We start from the raw sequence: 19,250 nt of genomic DNA, 5'->3' as shown, positions 1-19,250 counted from the left end.
GTGCGCGCATGCGTCTTGCTGCCCGGCCGGAGTCTCACTCTAGATGCAGATCAGTGGCTGAAGGCGATGGAACACGCCAGATTAGTGTGTTATCTATTACGGCGCAGGACGAAAATGAGAGCATGGCAACGACTCAGGACCAAAAGCCAGATTAAAGATTAAAATAACACTTTGGAACAAGGAAACACTCGGCAGATTGTGAAATACTGGCTCAGGAATGCCTGAGATTGGGGAAAGTCAGGAACAGTGCAGACATATAAGCTATTATACTTGAAAAGAAAAAAAAAGCATCCTGGTTTAAAAAGGCAGCTTGCTCTGCAGTTTTCTTGAGCGCCATGCTAGTATTTTCACTCTTGCGGGTCGGTCAGATGTTTATGTTTGACTGAAACAGTCTCTCTACACCAGGTTCCTGTGGGGAGCACTCCTGCCATGACTGGAGGCCGAGCCATGGGAGAACGACAGCAGAAGAAGAGTGACAGCAGATGACAACAACAACATAAACATCTGAGAGTGAGAACGCCACCCTGGAAAGAAAGTGAAGGCTGTTTGTTCTCGGGAGCAGCTAAGGGGTGCCCACTGTGGGACAGTCAAGCAGACGAACAAAAGGGGGAACAGACTGCAGACCACACTGCAGAGCTCAGGAGTGACGGCTCACAGGTTATCAATGATCTCATCCGGGGAAATCTGTGGTAATGACTTCTCTGCAATCTAAAACATTATCTCCATTCTTCAGCTTGCCAAGTTGCAAATATTAAATCTTGATAAATGTCCCATCACACTGGAATCAGTCCCATTATGGTTCAAAGTTCTCTCCCAATGAGCAATAGCCAGCAGAGATTAAATCACGGCTATTTTCTACAAAGCTGACAGTAATGCTGACACAGGGCATTAAAAAAAGCTCCTGCTCGTAAAGAGGAGGTTACACTGCAGTCGCTAATACCAAATATACGCAGTATTCAAAGTCCAATTTATCCGTCTGTGTGTGATTCATCAGCAGCAATGTGAGCTGAGGAGCGATGTGTGTGGTTTAGCAGTCTGTTGCTGTAGAGACCGTAGTGAAAGCTGAACAGGATGGAAGAGGTGGAAGACAAACTAAGGAGCTGATGAGAGACACAGGGTTTGTCCCGTGTCACTCCTCCTCCAAGACCAAGGACTGAGGACCTTCATGTTCTGCACCTGGGACTTCTGGGTAACATAATGTACCATTCTGACAGGAAATGTGCTGCTGATGACATGTTATGTCAAAGTCAGCTGGAGGAGTAAATGGTTTTCAATCCAGCACTTTAAGTTGCACCCTCTAAGTTTCACTTGCTCTGTGTATCTGGAGACCTTTAAAAACAAAAGAATATGGGACCTGAAGTGTAACTCAACAAAAAAACATTCATTTTTCCTCCTAGAGAATACCTTGTTGCGAGAAACCAAAGTTACTAAGAAGTACAGAACAGGTTCTGTGACACTAATGCTGCCAGGATTAATGGACTGATGCTATAAAAGGATGCACTCATGAAAGTGTAAGGTTACATTTTTCTCTTGAGTTGTTAAACCTTGAATTTTTTGGGGGGTCCAATTTCTCAGTAAGACCATAAAAACTGTGACTACTTAATACTGTTCTCTAATTGAAATCTATGGAGTCTTAAGTGTGCCACAACAGGAATATATGAATATAGATATTTATGTGTTAAATTTTGATTAATTATTATTTTTTAAATGGAAGTAAAATGATTACTAACTCCTCACCTGAGATGGGAAAGGTCATATTTTTCACGTCACATTAGAACCCATTCGAAAATTGCAAATAAAAGGGATTAATACATGTAAATTACTACAACTTCTTACAGACAGCCCCTTTAATGCTTAAGGAAAAGAAAATGACTACTTGTATGTGCTGTCATTATTGACAGTTCTGTCAATATTCATTTGATGACTGACAGTCTTTAACATGTCATAAAAAAGAAAGAAAAATAAGTAAATATCTAATTTCCATAAACACTAAGAAGACTAAGAAACAAACTTTTTATGCAATGCTGTCTTAACATTCTTCAAAAACTCAAAGATATTGAATTAAGAATGACATCAAACGGAGAACAGTAGAAATTAATGACATTTGAAAAGCTGGAATCAGTGAATAATTTTCATTTTTAATTAGAAACTTCTATTTTTTTTACATTGAACTAATTAACAACTACAATCCAAAGTTTCAGCAGATATGTGAACTTGGTTCAGCAGCTGAGTATCCACTCTCTGCTTGAGTAAGAGTAGGATTTCATAGGCAGCTTAAAGGTATGTTAAGTCAGGCTTAGCGAGTGGTGTCGCCTGTCAGAGGATTCAGTAGATTTACAATACCACAGCCTGATACTCAGTGCCGTGCCTAATGACAGGCCCAAACATCAATGATCATTAAAATTGGACTTTCCATAGCAATGCTCACCCATTGCACTAGGTGTATTGTGTATAAATGTATGTGAATGGTAAAAGACTGTTGCAGACAAATTTCTCTTAGACATGTACTACTCTAATAGATTATGGTCAATAATAATGATGATTGTTTCAGCCTTAATTTGCTCACTTACATAGATTTGCAGTGTGCCATCACATTCAATCTTATGATTAATATGTCTCCCACTTTGACATTTAGTTTCCATATTCTGATTAGCTTTCATTTAGAGATGATTCTCTTTGATTTAAACACGCAGAGTGCTACCTGCTAATTCAATTAAATTCAACTGACAGCAGTAACAGGACTCAGTCATTAAACACTCAGTTATTCCACTGACATAATCAAGACTCCATAGAAATAGCAGTTTTTGGGGTTAAAATTAGAAATAACATGTAGAATTTATTGTGACTAAATAAAAACTTTTTTGACCTCTTTTGGAAGGACCCGGAAGTATTTATGTGTTCGTTCTCTTCACAGTTATATCGTATTATGAATAAAGAATTGCAATCCTCTTCCCTCCTCTAGTATGGAGATGATCTGTGGAAGGTGTTTCCCAGAGGCAGGACATGAAGGAACCATCACTCACAGGTCAAGACCACATACAGATAAAGACAACCCCCACTAAATTCTCCCTGACATCAGCTTAGGGGAATTTTGATTAGTGACCAGGACATGAGATTAATTCAATTAACACCGTTTTTATAACATGAAATTGTGGGATGTCATTCTGATCCAATAAAAATTCATCAGCCCCCATAATCAATGCAAAGAAGCCTAGATCTGGACATGGGCTGCTGGTTAATGTAGTCATTTTGTCTATGTGCTTGGTAGAAGACATAGTCCAGAATTTCATGGTGACCCAGAGAGAAGTCCAGTCAACAGAGGAAGGGGGGAGGGGGGTAGAGGAGCATGTCTGAGGCAGAGAGTGAGTGGGTTGGTTTGATTTGGTTGTCGGGGAAGCCCCTTGTACCCGGGGTTTCCTGCTGCTGGTTGGGGGGGCGCCTCGTCAGCAGCGGGGCCGCAGAGAAGTGGCAATCCACACAGCGCGCTGACCTGCGGAGCTACGGCAACAAAATCAACAGTCAGTGAGCAGAGGCCAGCTACAGGAGGTACACTCTAAAAACCTGGGGTCATCTAAGAGCCAAAGGAAACCAGTTATGGGTTACTCACCAGAAAAAATATTCCTGAGCGGGTTTCTTGAAAAACGTTCATATGTTAGATGTTGAGTGAAGCAGCATTTCTAGCAACTTCTGGCACTCATGTCATGGGATCAACTGATCAGTGGTGGAAGAAGCATTCGGATCCTTTACTCAAGTATAAGTACTAATTCTACACTGAAGAAATCCTCCACTACAAGTTAAAGTCCTGCATTCAAATCCATAAATCAAAGTAGGTAAGTATAATCAGCAAAGTCATCACTTCACAATTCTGAAGTCTGAATCAATATTGCTGCTGCATTAATATGTGTTGCATTTTACTACTGTCGATGTTTAAGGCTGAGCTCATTTTAACTACTTTACTTACGGTTAGTGTAATTTACAGCAATGCATCATTGTCAGATCATCATCTATCCTCTGAGAACCATGTAAACCTTTCATGAGCTCATTAGTTTTGTAATAGTTTATTAAGCTTAAGAAGTGGGAGAAAACACATAACGGGTCAGAGAGGTAACTACACACAAATAAAGCAGAGTAAAAAGTACATTACCCTGTGAACTGCAGAGTGGAAGTAGAAATACTCAAGTAAAGTGCAAGTAACTTGAAATTTTTCGCGACTGCATCTGATGCATTAACAAGAACAGACTTACCACTCTGTCGATCTTGTTTAACTATAAAACACTTTGTCCACTCATAATCCAACAATGGTGTTATTGAGTAGACTTTTATTTTGTTTATATTTTCTCAACAAGTATAGTGACAAGTATAGAGACATTTAACTAGACAATTTATCTACGTTTAGCATTTTATGCTTATACAAGATTTGCTAACCTCAGATCATTGCCAACCTGGAGCTGTAACCAAAATAGAACTAGCTTTCAGACAAACTGTAATTCATTTAGGGTTCATGAACCCTAAATAAAGGTTTCCTCTGGGAAACATGTAGGAGAACCCTTAGGGCTGCAATCTTAATGACCTATTTAAATTCTTATGTTTTTAACTAGTGTAGGAAACACTTGTGTCTACTGGAGAGACAGAGGGACAGTCTGTGTTTATGGAATTTCACACTAAAACAAACCCGCTTGAGTAAAAAAAAAACCAAAAACACACTGTCCTTGTTTGTGCTGACAGGATGTTTAACCTGAAGGAAAAATGGTTCTCTCCTTGGTGTGACTGCACTCAACAGCTGTGCTCTAGAGCTGCTTGTCTCCTGGTTGTCGGACTCCATTTTTCTACCTTTCGCGGTGGCTCGACTCAATCTTTCCCACTGGGAGTGGTACTACAATGACACTTGCTCTTCAATAATGGCAGCTCTTCCCTTCTGACATGCCTTTCATTCATGTTTAATTTCATTCTAACCCATTTGTGGGAGAAAACAAGCGCAGTCAAAGCACTGTTGCTTAACGTCAGCTCTTGACTTAAAGAACTTAGAACTGACACAATGGAGAGGTAAGTTTACAGTCAATATTTGGTCAAATTAGGTGATTCTTAACAGCTACTGAGAATAACTGTCTAGTTTTGAAGGATTACTTAACTTGAAAACCACCATCTTTTCTTTTGGGATAATTCCTCTAAGACATATCTATTTCTGGCCTACTGTCCACTCTGATTTTGCTGTATCCTTTTGCATCAGAGGCAGAATGATACAAGAGGACACCTGAGACAGACTTCTCCTTTTTCACAATCCCAACCCATCACATCCCCTGCGGAAATCATCCTGCACCGGCCATCTGCTATTTCCACCACACTTGACCCAGATCCATATCAGCCCTTCTCCTTTTCTCCTGTTTTCCTCTCAGCTTTCAGCCCTCTCCATGTATCAGGCCTCCCAATTTCCCCCAGATTATCTCCCATATTAAGCTCAGGTATCCCCATATTTTTATACCTTTACATTCCAATACGACCTGCCTCTTCCTCAACCTCTTCCTCTCTCTCAGCCATCTGTTGTCATATAAAGGTCAAATAAAAGCAGGGAAGCATCCTCCCAAACAGGAGGCACAGGATGGGGGTAAAGGATGGGGGTAGGTCAATACCTTCTTCCGTGGTGCTGTGCTCCTCCCTCATGGCTAAGGAGGAGAGGGTGATCTTCAGCGTGAGTTGAGGGTCTTTGGCGCTGCACACCCGGATGGCTGCCTCAGACACGCACGACTGCACCTCAAATTTGTCCTCCGTCATTGTCTGCAAGGCAGAGCTGCACGATTAATTAAAAATCGAATATCACAGTGGCAATATTGACTCCTGCTGTTTGTAAAGTGCATGTTGCTGCTGTTCGACTTTGTTGGTGGATGTGTTTAGGACAAAGTCTTTGAACACTGTCTCTGAACACAGAGAATCAATTGACTTTGTGCCTATATCACTGCTCAAAATTACAATTTGGCAGATTGTTGGTTTCACCAACAGGGTCTCAAAGTTATAACCTTAAGAGCTCCAAACAATCAATCCCATTTTAAACTATTCACAGAGGCATTTTCACTCTAATGTTGATGTTATTGGTATAGTAATGGTGGTTCCATTATTTGGAAACTCACAGCATTTGTGAAAATACTCATATTTATGTGCTGAGAGAACTGAAGTGAAAACAAAAAAAAATAATTTGACTTCTAACAATTTTTTTTTTAAATAAGATAAGTGGCTTATCAAAAGGCAGAAATGGTTGTGTTTACATACAGCTTCTCTTCCACATTTCATTCATTTTCCACCCCTGTTCTTATTGTGAGCCAATTCCCAGCATGCCAAACTATCTTGTTTTTCCTCAAGATTCGTGCTTCCTTCAGAGGCATGTTTTCAAGTGCATTCTCTCTATCTCGTCTCCGTGAGAAATGACCCCATCCATCACCCCCTCTGCCTGTCAATCTCTCCCAGTTTGGCCCAGGAAATGAGAGCTTCAAATGGTTTCCTCCATTGATGATGAAGCACGCATGGCAGCTATGGCAGGTAATTAACTGAGATGGCGGTACAGGAAGCACATTTAGGCTCGCTCTGCGTGTGTCAGCTGTGCTTTGTTAGCGAGCAGATGCTTGGAAAGGGTGGGGTGGGAGGACTCTGGAAACCAATTTGAAGGGTAGAGATTTGATGATTAAATCATTTGTGCAACTCTGTGGTTCAGGATTTTGTTTTAAAAACACACACTCTCTGCTTGGATGCATCATATCTAACTGAAATAACAATTCTGGGCTGTAAGAGCGTCCCAATGGTCACAAGTTGTGGTATAAAGATTACACTACTGTGTGGGCTTTATAGATTTCACTCAGATAGAATGGCAGAGATACATGAAGTGTAGCCTCAGTAGAGCAGGCAACTTCCTTTTCATGTCATATCCATTTCAAATCATCTCCTCTGCATCCCTTTCTCCCACGGACTAAAAATAACCCTTTCATCTAGTTAAAACATTTTCCCCCTGAGAAATTATTTTTCACCTTCCTCATTATTCTGCTTACATTTCTGTTGTTTTCTGTTCAGGGTTAAAACTTGTTCTGGAGTCACACAAATGGCTCAAGCATTATTTTCAAATTATTTAAATATCAGAGACCGCTCTTTAGTCTAAAATTACTGGTATTCAGGAGCAATGGCAGCTGTTAATGACAACAAGCTGACTGCGGAGAAGGACACAGATTTAGACACTTTGTGATATGGAGGTCAATTTTTCAATTCACGTCTGAAAAATTCAGAGTTCATGTTATTCCATGTCATTGGTATTCAGCTAGTATGAGCCAAGCATCACAACCTGTACTTTCATTGTGCCTCTTGCTTGTTTTGCAGACAGACCACAGGAAAAGGTGTGTGACCCTGTGAGCATCCTTCTGCATTCTTATAAAACTGAATATTCTAAATGCAATAGTGTCAAACAACTTCTGTTGCACTGCTAAATACTTCTCTTTGACAATGTACCGTCAAAATGATGTTGATTTAAAGGAATTTAAAGGAAAAAAGTTACATGATGTTGCTTTTGACATTGTGAAATGTATCTATTTCTAAGGGATTAATGCACAAGTCTTAATGAAAAAACTGGCATTTGATGCTGATCCTAGATCTGGTAACCTTAAATTATGTTTTAGAAGTGATGGATAGTGTAAAATTGTGATATTGTATTTGGCTTGATTGAATTAAAGTGGACTGCTGTTTGAGGTATTCGTTTTATTGAGTGGCATTTCAGTTTATAACAGTTTTTCTGACAAACTTGGAAGCCTACATACAGTAGTATCCAGCTTTTGAAGCTGGTACATGAGTTTAGAGAAGACATGGCTGACCTCAGTAGAAAAAACAGACCTTATCTAATTGTGATTTCTGTGCATTGTAGCAATTGTTCAAATTTCAGATTTTAAAGCATGGCTGTAGAGCATCCTATTATCCTTTGCATATCTGATGGAACTTCTATCATTCTGATCTAATTACATTCACTGAGAATGCAAAAGCACAAGGACATATACCACTGAAATGTAGTGCGACTGTGTTGATCTAATCTCAAAGCTCTGTCATTTGTTTCCCCTATCACCCATTACTGATGAAAATACACCCACATATCACAGCTGACAGAAGATGCTTATGCCTATTTTAATGGTTCATTTTACCCTCTGGTATTTCTAACTGCATGTAAAACATGTAAAGAAAAATCATTGAACAGTGTGAGTCAAATTAAGTGTTTATATCAAAAGGCATTCTGAATCAATATATTACCGTATATGTTAGTATTAAAATTAAAAACTACATAACATGTTCACCACATGCCTTTGCAAGTCTCTGTGCCATTTGTGCTGGTATTATTATTATTATTATTCTTAACATTTTTTCATGCTTCACTTCAGGGTGTCAGCACGATTCTTCTCCAATGTCACCAGACACTCTTTTATCACACATGAAGACCGTCTGTTGTTCTCTGTGGACAAGTGTGTCTACTGAAGATCAGATCACAAAGATGCTTTTCTAAAGCCTTCCAACCCCAAGGTTGTTTCCTCAGCTGTGCTTTCAAGGCTCATTTTGGATGCACCATGCTGAACACTGCAGTGCTTGAGGTGTGGCTGGAGCGTACCTGGATCTGCAGGGGGAGGTTGGCGCTGATGGTGTACAGCAGCAGTTTGGTAGGTTTCTCCCTGCACATCAGCACCAGTTCCAGGTCCATGTCCCCTTTGATCAGCAGGCCTTTGGCCACCAGACTGACACGTGTCACCCCGCACAGCACCGGCGTGCTGTCGGACCTGAGGGCAGAGGGATGACAGCCAGTGTCAGAGTCTCTCACAGCCATACAGAGGTGACAACACACAAATACAGCTTTGTCCTCAGCTCTCACTGTGGTGAAAATTGGGTGAAGATTCAATGTTGAGTTTGAGTAGAAAATATATACTGTAATTTTTTTTTTTTTTTTTTAAGCTGATTCTGGGCATAAATTCACTCATTTTGCTGTCTTGACCTACTCCTACATAAGAATAATGTTTATTCTTTTTCTACACTGGTTGTATTTTATTTGTATGTGATCAGCTCCATGCTGTATCTCCATATAGAAGCTTTAATAATACAGAACCTGAGTGTGGATGTTTAGGCCACGAGCTAAATGTTAAGAATTTACGACTCTTTGTTGAGCTTGTTAAATCATCCAATCATCACACGTATCCGCCTGATGAAGATTTAGAGCAGAACACATATTTTATGAGGGAAACGATCTGGCAGTGTATTGAGGAAATGGCTGAGGGTACAAAAATAAACTGCAACTAGCAATAAATTCTCCTTATCTTGCTCTCTGAGAACATGCCCATTTGGCAGTCAGATGCAACACAGAACTGTATGAAAATATTTTACGCTGCTGAAAGCAGGGCTGTTCCAGGACAGAGCTGTATGACTGATAGTTGGGTCAGTGCTTTTATCATCACCATAAAGCCCAAATTAAGAGCAGACACAGTAGGACATACTTTGTTTCAGCAGCATCTTTCTCCTCTGTATTGTCCCCAGGCTCGTCATTGATAGTGGGCTTCCCTGAGGATTTGTTGAGGCCATCCATCCAATCAGAGACTTTCTTGAGGGCTCCCTCTACGGTGGACACCAGTGTCTGGACTGCCTCGAGCTCCTCCGGTGTCGGATAGATGCTGGCGTGCTTGGCCATAACATGGCGGTCATCGTTTGCAAACGATCGAAAGGATCTCTGAGATCAGACGAGAGGAAAGAGAGACAATATCAATTTTACTTGATGTATATTTTCATTTCAGCTGACACTTATGTCCAGTTAGGATCCCACAGAGTGAGCAGGTGGAGGTTCAGAGCTGAGCTGAAGGACTTTCAGAGAAGAAACGTGTCCGCTGATGGAGCTAAATGGACTTCTGTAGGAACCTGTGGAACAACTTGTGACCTTTAAGAGGTCCATTTGCCTCGTCACAATCATTATTCAACATTAATCCATCCAGGGGATGACTGTTAAACAGTCAGTGGGCACATACTAAAACAATAAGTGAGAGAAGCCAGATGAGTTTTTACACCTTAGAACCTGAAATACTAAATGTTACGTTACATTCATAGTTCCAGTGCATACGAAAGTATTCACAGCGCTTCACTTTTTCCACATTTCGTTATGTTACAGCCTTATTCCAAGATGGATTCAATTTTTTTCCTAAAAATTTTACACACAATACCCCATAATGACAACATGAAGAAAGGTTTTTTAAAATGTTTGCAATTTATTAGAAATAAAGAACGAACATATAATATGTACATAAGTAGTCACAGCCTTTTCTCAATACTTTGTTGTGGCACCTTTGGCAGCAGGTCTTTTGGAATATGAAGCCACAAGCTTGGCACACCTATCTTTGGCCAGTTTCGCCCATTTTTCTTTACAGAACCTGTCCAGCTCCATCAAGTTGAATGGGGAGCGTCGGTGCACAGCCATTTTCAGATCCCTCAAGTCTGGGCTCTGGCTGGGCCACTCTAGGACATTCACAGAGTTGTCCTGAAGCCACTCCTTCAATATCTTGGCTGTGTGCTTAGGGTCGTTGTCCTGCTGAAGATAAACCGTCACCCCAGTCTGAGTTCAAGAGCACTCTGGAGCAGGTTTTCTTCCTGGATGTCTCTGTACATTGCTGCATTCATCTTTCCCTCAATCGTGACTAGTCTCCCAGTTCCTGCCACTGAAAAACATCCCCATAGCATGATGCTGCCACTGCCATGCTTCACTGTAGGGTTGGTATTGGCTAGGTGATGAGTGGTGTCTGGTGTCCTCCAAACATAACGTTTGGCATTCACACCAAAGAGTTCAATCTTTGTCTCATCAGACCAGAGAATTTTGTTTCTCGTGGTCTGAGAGCCTTTCAGGTGCCTTTTGGCAAATGCCAGGCAGGCTGCCATGTGCCTTTTACTAAGGAGTGGCTTCCGTCTGGCCACTATACATACAGGCCTGACTGGTGGAGTGCTGCAGCGATGGTCGTCCTGCTGGAAGGTTCTCCTCTCTCCACAGAGGAACCCTGGAGCTCTGTCAGAGTGTCCATCGGGTTATTGGTCACCTCCATAACTAAAGCCCTTCTCCTCCGATCACTCAGTTTAGAGGGACGGCTAGCTCTAGGAAGAGTCCCGGTGGGTCCAAACTTCTTCCATTTACAGATGATGGAGGCCACTGTGCTCTTTGGGACCTTTAAAGCAGCAGAAATGTTTCTGTACCCTTCCCCAGATCTGTGCATCGAGACAAACCTGTCTCAGAGGTCTACAGACAATTCCTTCGACCTCATGCTTGTTTTGTGGTCTGACACTCACTGTTAACTGTGGGAGCTTATATAGACAGGTGTGTGCCTTTCCAAATCATGTCCAATGAACTGAATTTACCACAGGTGGACTCCAGTTAAGCTGTAGAAACATCTCAAGGATGATCAATGAAAACAGAATGCACCAGAGCTCAGTTCTGACCTTGACTGCAAAGGCTGTGAATACTTATGTAACAAGTGATTTCTTCGTTTTTTAATTTTGATTAAATTTGCAAAAATCTCAAACAAACATTTTTCAAGTTGTCATTATGGGGCATTATGTGTGGAAGGAAAAAAAATAATTGAATCCATTTTGGAATAAGGCTGTAACATAACAAAATGTGGAAAAAGTGAAGCGCTGTGAATACTTTCCATATGCACTGTATAAATCAAAAGAAGTTTACCACATAAACATGCAACTGATCTGCTTGACCAGGATGGTTCGATGACATCCAATTGACGGTGGCATTTTCAACATAAGTAAACCTCTGAATAACTGCCAGATTCGTTTTTTTGGGATGTTTTGTGGCGATAGGACAGCTTAGAGATTACAGGGAAGTGGGATAGGAGAGAGGGGAGATGGCATGCAGCAAAGGGCTACAAGTCGAACTCAAACCCTGGGCCATTGCAGCGAGGACAAAGCCTCTGCATGTGGGTCATGCACTCTACCAACTGAGCTGCGAAGGCGCCTGACATCAGATTTCTTGACATGTTCATCCATCACATAGTAGGGACATCTTCTGTTAGCCACATACACAGTGTACATGCCAATGTCCTCCAAATGCTTTATTTCTACCTTTCCAAGGATTTTGTCATATATATCAGCTACTTCATTTCTACTTTTGTATGCTTTAAACCAGCACTTGCGGTGGCCATGTTTTCAAGGTCATCAGTACTGAGTGATCAGTAAATGGATTGTAAGATTTAAAAGAAGGACAATGATCATTGCTATTCATCATCCAACACTATCATCAAAACAATGATCGCTCCGGGTAATCACAGAGAAACTAATCTAAGTTTGCTGACTGTCAACTTCCTGGAAGAAATCCAGAGCAAAATAAATGTCTATGAAATGTGAACACACTGTTTTTAAATTCAACACCCGCTGTTGTTTTCCTCAACTGCCTTTCTCAGACATTTGGGTGCATTCGCAGGGGTTTGTTTTCAGTGTCACGAGCGCTCGTCACAGTCTGCACGATGACAGCAACACCTGAAGCAACCTGTGCTGCTGCCAATCTCTGCGTGGCCTAGATACAGTCTGTCGTTACTTAACATTAACATTTATGACATGTACTTAGGGATAGAGCCCATCTCTCTGAGGGGAGAGGGGAAAAAAAATGGCTGATGCGCAAAATTAGCTCACTGCTCGTTCTTACAAGCCTCGGTGTGTCTGTCCCCCAGCCGAGCATCACGACAAGCTTTCAGTCCAAGGTCAAACTGCTATCTCGCTCAATCATCCCATCCTCTTCAACTCCAATCCTCTCTTTCCCCCTTTTTTCATCTCCTCCCTCTCTCGCCGCCTGGAGCGCGTAAGCACACCCTCATTACGGTGAGTTATTTATGATGGTGCTTTAATAATTCATGGCCACAAGTCTCTGGGGCTTGTGCTGGAGTTGTGAGGGTCATTCATCATGACCTAGCTAATCTCTCGCTCAACTGCCAGGGGCATTCGAGGCTGTGTAATGGCAAGTGTGGGCAGCGTCAACAACCATAACACAGTAACGTACACACAAACATTAACAAGATCTAAATGAAAGATTACGACTTTCACAGCCTCAACACTGATTCTGGATCCCAGCCCAGCCCGGCATCAGGACGGTTCCTTTTATTTGTTACCTACAAGACATCCGGGAGTTCAGGCTTGCGCCGCAATTACAAGATAATGACATTCACTGCTTTAATTAATTGCATTGCAGGGTTTGTCGCTGGGTGCCATTTACTCAAATCTGACACATACATCAGAAGAATTGCTCAACATTTTCTTCTCTCTGTCGGATCACTGGGGAGGATAATGTCTGACACAGACAGGTTTTTCATTGGATGAAACCAGCTTGATTTACATTATATATGAAGAGTACTGGGCGTCTGTGAGGGCATCAGATAACCTGCACAGACAGAGATGTACCTATAAATAAAATAACAGAAATCATGGTATGCAGAAATCAGGGAAGCCATTTGATCAGATTCCCAAATATTCATATATAGTCTGCAAGAAAAAATAACATCTTCTGATATTGTGATAGCTACCTGAGAAGACCATTCAAAAGCTTTCAAGTTTATTAAATATTCAGTATTTTTTTTCCCCAAATTTGTTCAGAAAGCTTAAATGCATTAAAGGATAAGTCCACCCAAAAATGGAAACTCATTTGTTATCTACTCATCACCATGCTGATAGAAATTCAATAAAACATGTTCAGGAGTTTCACAGCAAAACCTTTGCAGCATTCATTCTGTCAAGCTTGTGCACACATTTCAGACAGAACACTCGCTAATTCTTTTAGCTTAGCAGCTAATGTGAAGTTGTTCATTGTAGCATAAATCCGGCCAGAGTTCTGATCTCTTCAGACTTTTTTCTTTCTCTGTGCACCTTAGAAGTTGGTTGAAATGATCAACAGATCTCAACTTTGCTTTTATCTTTGTTGATTTTGAGGCTGAGAGGCAAAAAAACCCTTTCTAGGTCAAGGACTTCTGACAAATCTCTTGGTGTTAAAATATACAGACACTCATCAGACCTTAAACTGCCTGAGGAAACCTTATGGTTTTCTTGCCAACCACAGTATCATAGAAACATCCAATTTTTACATAATAAATCCAACGTTTGTAAAAAATACCATTATTGATATCATGAAATCTACAGTGTATTAATGTTAAGGACATCTGGGATTTACCAAATGCACAGACCACTTTGAGATTAAATGTTGCAGTCCATGTTGCTGTAGACATCGCTCCTACTGTTTTAAACCAGTCTCTTTCAGAAAGAGCTTGAAATCAAACTAGGTTGAGATATTTTCAGACCTTGTACTCTGTCATTTTCTTCCTCAAAACTTCTCACTCAAATCCATCTAGGATCGTTGTGGTGTGCCACAAATACTCAGGTGTTTCAATATGGTAAAGAACAAGGTTTCAGCATGTTGCTTGTTATCCATCTGAATATGCCAACAATTCATTGTTTTCTCAAACAAATATACAAGCTGTTTAGCTGCCACTACACTCTAAACTACACAAACAAAATCGATGGTTTCAGAAATGACCTACCCAGTTTGTGTAGCCTAATCAGCCAAAACAACATTTTCACTGGTCAGGAATAAATGATCTCCAGCAAACGATCAATCATTTTAAGCTACTCTTCACAGGAAACAATAACTCACTTCCAGATGTACTTTCACATCTTCTTAGGTAGTTACTAGCCATGTCTGCTTCCACTCACAAGGTAGTTTATCTGATGTGAACACAAATGAACAATCAGGGTAACGTGTATACAACTATTCAACTACCGTGTGAGAGCACACCCCATATGACTTAGCTTGGAGTCTTTAAACTGCTAGAATCACAAAATGTAAACAAACAGTACACATTCACCGGAGGCTCACCATGTCCAGGCAGTGAGGGGGTTGTGGGAGGCGTCTAGGTGAGGACCAGGGTCCTGTCACTTGGCCTCTTCATGCAGTCAAACGTCTCTCGGCTGTTGGCCTCTCGGTCAGTCTCACTGTAGGAAGAAAACAAGAGCGAGGGAAAAATGTAAACTCCAAGCTTCAAGGAATTTGAATATGAACGTTGTATTTCTCTATCGTAGACATAGAACATGCACATGTTTGTACATTTGTTGCCTAAGGGATATAGATTTAACCTTTGTATTTATAATATCTGTTGCTTATAATGTTGGTGATCTAGGACTGAAAGCTTATTCTAAGCTGTGCTGAATAAACATCGGTTAAAAGCTTAAAATGTGGCACTGCATTATCCAGGCTAAACTGATCCTCCCAAATGTCAAGACTTAAAACTGCAGAGCTTCACGAATATTAACCACAACCATTTCTGACATCTTCTCTGAACATCGGCAAAATTACAGTGAATGTAATACACAAGAAATCAAAAAGTGAAAAGGCTTCTGGAAATATTATATTGTTGCTCTCAGAGAAGCTGTTTGAGATTCTTGTGCGAAGTCGGTATTTGAGTTCATCCCAAAGGTTGAGGTAAGAGCTTGTGCGGCCTGCAGACCACACCAAACTGGTAGAACAATTTCTTCATGGAGGTGGCTTTGTGCATGGGTACGTTTTCCTGCTGAAACAGGAAACGAGCCCGAGCGAACTGATGACACAGTTGGATTTATTTATGCTAAGTAAACTTTCCTCTTGTTGGTAAGTAAATCCTAGTATTAAAGTGGATCTGTTACCATGTGTCACATCAGAGTGCAAGTCATTCAGCTTAACTGAACAGGAGCTTTATGTTCAGTACTGGACATTTCAAAAATTTGCTTTTCATCCTGATTAAAAATAAACCAGCCTTTGAAAAATACACTCTGTTTTTATTACAAACCACTTGAATTCTGGTGTTGCTGTGAAACTGTTTGAACATTATCTGGCCGGAGACACACACTAACACATTAATTAAATTACACAGAATATATTCTCACTATTAAATGCATTAACTGAAGCTGCTTTGCCCACGCGGTCAAATGCTAATGAGATGTGAGCCTGAGCCTGTGGTGAAACCATGTGGTAGTGCTGGTGTTGGTGGAGAGAGCGTGAGGGCGAGTGCGAGTGCAAGCGCTGCCACCCTGGGGGAATCAATGGGGTCGAGCTGAGCGGCAATTAGATTCTCCGTCACCTTGACCTTGTTTTCAATGACAGCAGAGCAGGCAGATGGTGGTCACTGCTACAGCTCTGCCTTTATCATCTGTTCTGTTTGCAGAATGGGTTTAAGCATCCAGTCAAATAAATACAGGGTGAAAATGTTTGAAGAGAAATATCAGGAAAAAGGATGTTGATCAATACGGCACAACAATTACTGGGCCAGCTGCAGCGATTTCTGCTTTTCAAAGCCCCACGTTCCTGCTTCAGCCCCGTTTTGGAACAAAAACTCCCCAAACAGTGCAACTTCAAAGCATTTACAACTACTCAATAATGGAGGACGTTGCAACGTGTGAAAGACCAGGAACGCAACACATGAATGCTAACAAGCCTTATTCTCACACCGAAAGCAGCGAGAGAAAGGCAGAGCTGTGTTTCTGCCACAGTATTCAGTTTGATGATCATCACCTCTTTACGACACATTTCTGCTGCATCTCTGTTCTAAACTGGATTGCATGTCTCTGATCGGAAAATGGGACTTAACTAACTGTTAGAGGAGGAAAAGGACAGAAGAGAGAGGAAGGTGTTACTCCAGGTGTACGTCTATATATAGTTTAACTTGGTATGTGAACAGCCTGGATACAAACAATTTAGAAATTCAAATCTCAGACATTGCACTCCTTGCTGCCAGATCGTTATAAATTAATCAGATTGTAGGAAGATGCAGATTTCCTCATTCTACATTCTGAGATGTATGTGAGGGATTTTATTTTATCCCTGTCAAAATATTTCCTGAAGATCCAGAAGAACATGTTGAAAGCTGAGAGGCTCAGATACTTTAAGAAATGTCAGAATTTAATTGACATTTAGTAGAACTGTTTTTTTTTTCCACGGGTAAAACATATTCAATTGTATTTTTATCTTTTTTTTCAATTAATCAATTTAATCCTCAGGTTGCATCTCACCGTACTTGACCAGCAGACCAGGGATATGTAGTGCATACCAGGCCAACAGCAAGACACAGATTTCTTGCTAACATGGAACATTTTCTGTACGTTTCCTCATGTTTTGAAGTTACCTTCATCACGAGAGGCGGGAGCAGAAGGAAGTCAGGTGATGTTGTTATAAGGCTACAAAGTCGACTAAGAAAGATGGTCTGGGTGGATGGATGAGTTCACAAAACACTGAAAAGGATTTACAGGACTGCTTTCAGTTTGTTCCCACCATCAGTCAACCTTTTTGTTTTAACATGAACACAATTCTTACCTTACCTCTCATCATGACGACAAAGCTCCCTTGTCCTTAAAAAATGTGCTTATTTCAACCAAAACCTTGATCCTTTCCTAAACTATAGAAGTTAAAGCAAAAAAAAACAGATTTATTTTTCAACAGTGATGTTCTGCAAAGGCCCAGAAAAAATAATGCTGTCCTGTTGATGTGAACCTCAGATAAAAACAAAAGCTGAACAATGTTGTAGAATTTGAACATGTAAATAAGCCAGCAGATTATGCTTTAACCTAATCAATTTATATTTACATTTTAAGTATATTTTAAATATATAATGTCCTTTTGACTCATTGATTCCTTTTTTCACTTGTCTTAAAACAAACTTTAATTCAAAAATTAATTCTGACTCATTTGGGTTAAGACTATGTTTGAAGTCATTGGACTACACAGCGCAGGTCTCTCTCTCTCTCTCTTTTATCAATAAAAAAACAAACAAACACAATGTGACAGACATGGAGAGCAGGAGAAAGCTATATAGGATGACTGACATAATCGCAGCCCGAGGAGACAGCAGTGAAGACATTGGGTGATGGAGCAGCAATCATTTCAACCAAAATGCCAAGAAAAACCCAGTTAATAGTCAAACACATGGCACAAAGACAATAGGACCTACAGGGCCATACATGACTGTGTATACTTGCATACAGTATTCTGCTGCTCTTTTAATAATTTCCCCATGTGGGCTCATTTTCTAATAACCTTTCATCTCCCTGAAGAGGGAAGGTGATTAAACGAAGATAATTAAGAATACAGCAATGACTTTTTAAGGACGTTGACGGGGCTGCAGTAGCAGCAGATGGTGAGCTCAGCATGTGACAAAAAGACAATGCTGATGAAAAAAAAAACAGGCTAGAGAGTGCGAACACGTAAGTGAGGATGTTTTTTTCCCTCTGCATAAAAATAGACTTTATACATAACTCTCACGAGTTGTCCTGACATAATTTTACAGAAAGAAAAGCCAATACAGTGAACAACACACCGGGTCCTTTAAACTCATCTTTTCTCTTTAAGTCAGGTTTATTTGCATAGCCCTTAATCACAGTTGCATTCTCAAAGGGCTTCGCTACGCCCACATTATGAGACAATAAATGAAAACGACACACTGCAGCCTCAGAAGCTCGCTGAGAACAAAAACCCTGTGTGAGCTTTTTCATTTTATTTCACTAAACTGTAATTAACATCATTAAAGTCCAGTCAAAGACAAATGTTTGCAACGATTAAGCTATGAGAGAAAAAATTAGGCTCGCTACCATTTAGTGCCATGTTACTCATGTAATGCTTCGTTGTGCAAGTAGTGTAAATGAGCTTGGTTGGTTATGAAGAACTGGTTATTCATAACTGTGGAGAGCCAGAGCTGAGCACTGAATCTGCTCTGGGTAGAGCTTCATGTCTCTGTGAGGCAAAGCAGGAAGGGCTTGTAAATGCCCCCAATAACATGAGGAATCAAACTACAGTTTCATTTGAATTTAGGGGTGTGATGATACACTCAGCTCACAAGACAAGATGATACATGATATTGGGTTCACAAGAATGAGAAGAGGTTTGATAAAACTTATCAAAAATTTAATTTGATCTAAAGGCACAACAGTGCAGGTTTTAACTAGTAGTTATGTTGTGAATGTCACTTCAGCTTTACTTTCTGACTGAGTATGAATTATCATATGCAATGAGAGACATGAACAATATGTAGGCAGTGTAAAAGATTTTGCCACAAACTCAACTGACTGGCTCCTCTCCAGTATGGGCTCTCATGAGTCTATTCAGACCTTCTAACTATGCATGAACTATGTGTGAGCTTCTAACTTCTAATTGAAGCTGTGTGTGACCTTCTAACTGAACTCCTTTCCACAAAATGAAATTGAAAAAG

General features: G+C 40.6%; 1 protein-coding gene across 2 annotated transcripts in view; it reads right to left on the bottom strand.

The window, feature by feature from the left end:
* Positions 1 to 19,250, bottom strand: part of LOC119019533 (spermatid perinuclear RNA-binding protein-like) — a 66,491-nt gene that overhangs the window by 24,061 nt on the left and 23,180 nt on the right. The window contains exons 2-6 of one of the 2 annotated variants that reach the window (XM_037098235.1): positions 14,897 to 15,012; positions 14,675 to 14,745; positions 9,495 to 9,724; positions 8,621 to 8,786; positions 5,628 to 5,772 (exon numbers count right to left, since the gene is read on the bottom strand). In XM_037098235.1, the coding sequence (XP_036954130.1) occupies positions 5,628 to 5,772; positions 8,621 to 8,786; positions 9,495 to 9,685 (502 nt within the window). In that variant the 5' untranslated portion in view covers positions 9,686 to 9,724; positions 14,675 to 14,745; positions 14,897 to 15,012. The remainder of the gene's footprint in view (positions 1 to 5,627; positions 5,773 to 8,620; positions 8,787 to 9,494; positions 9,725 to 14,674; positions 14,746 to 14,896; positions 15,013 to 19,250) is intronic. The other variant, XM_037098234.1, reaches the window with a different exon arrangement.

This window comes from Acanthopagrus latus, chromosome 5 (genome assembly GCF_904848185.1).
Source record: "Acanthopagrus latus isolate v.2019 chromosome 5, fAcaLat1.1, whole genome shotgun sequence".
Classification (NCBI taxonomy): domain Eukaryota; kingdom Metazoa; phylum Chordata; class Actinopteri; order Spariformes; family Sparidae; genus Acanthopagrus; species Acanthopagrus latus.
Note: the sequence above shows the minus strand (reverse complement) of the source record. Positions and strands in the feature narration are given on the sequence as shown.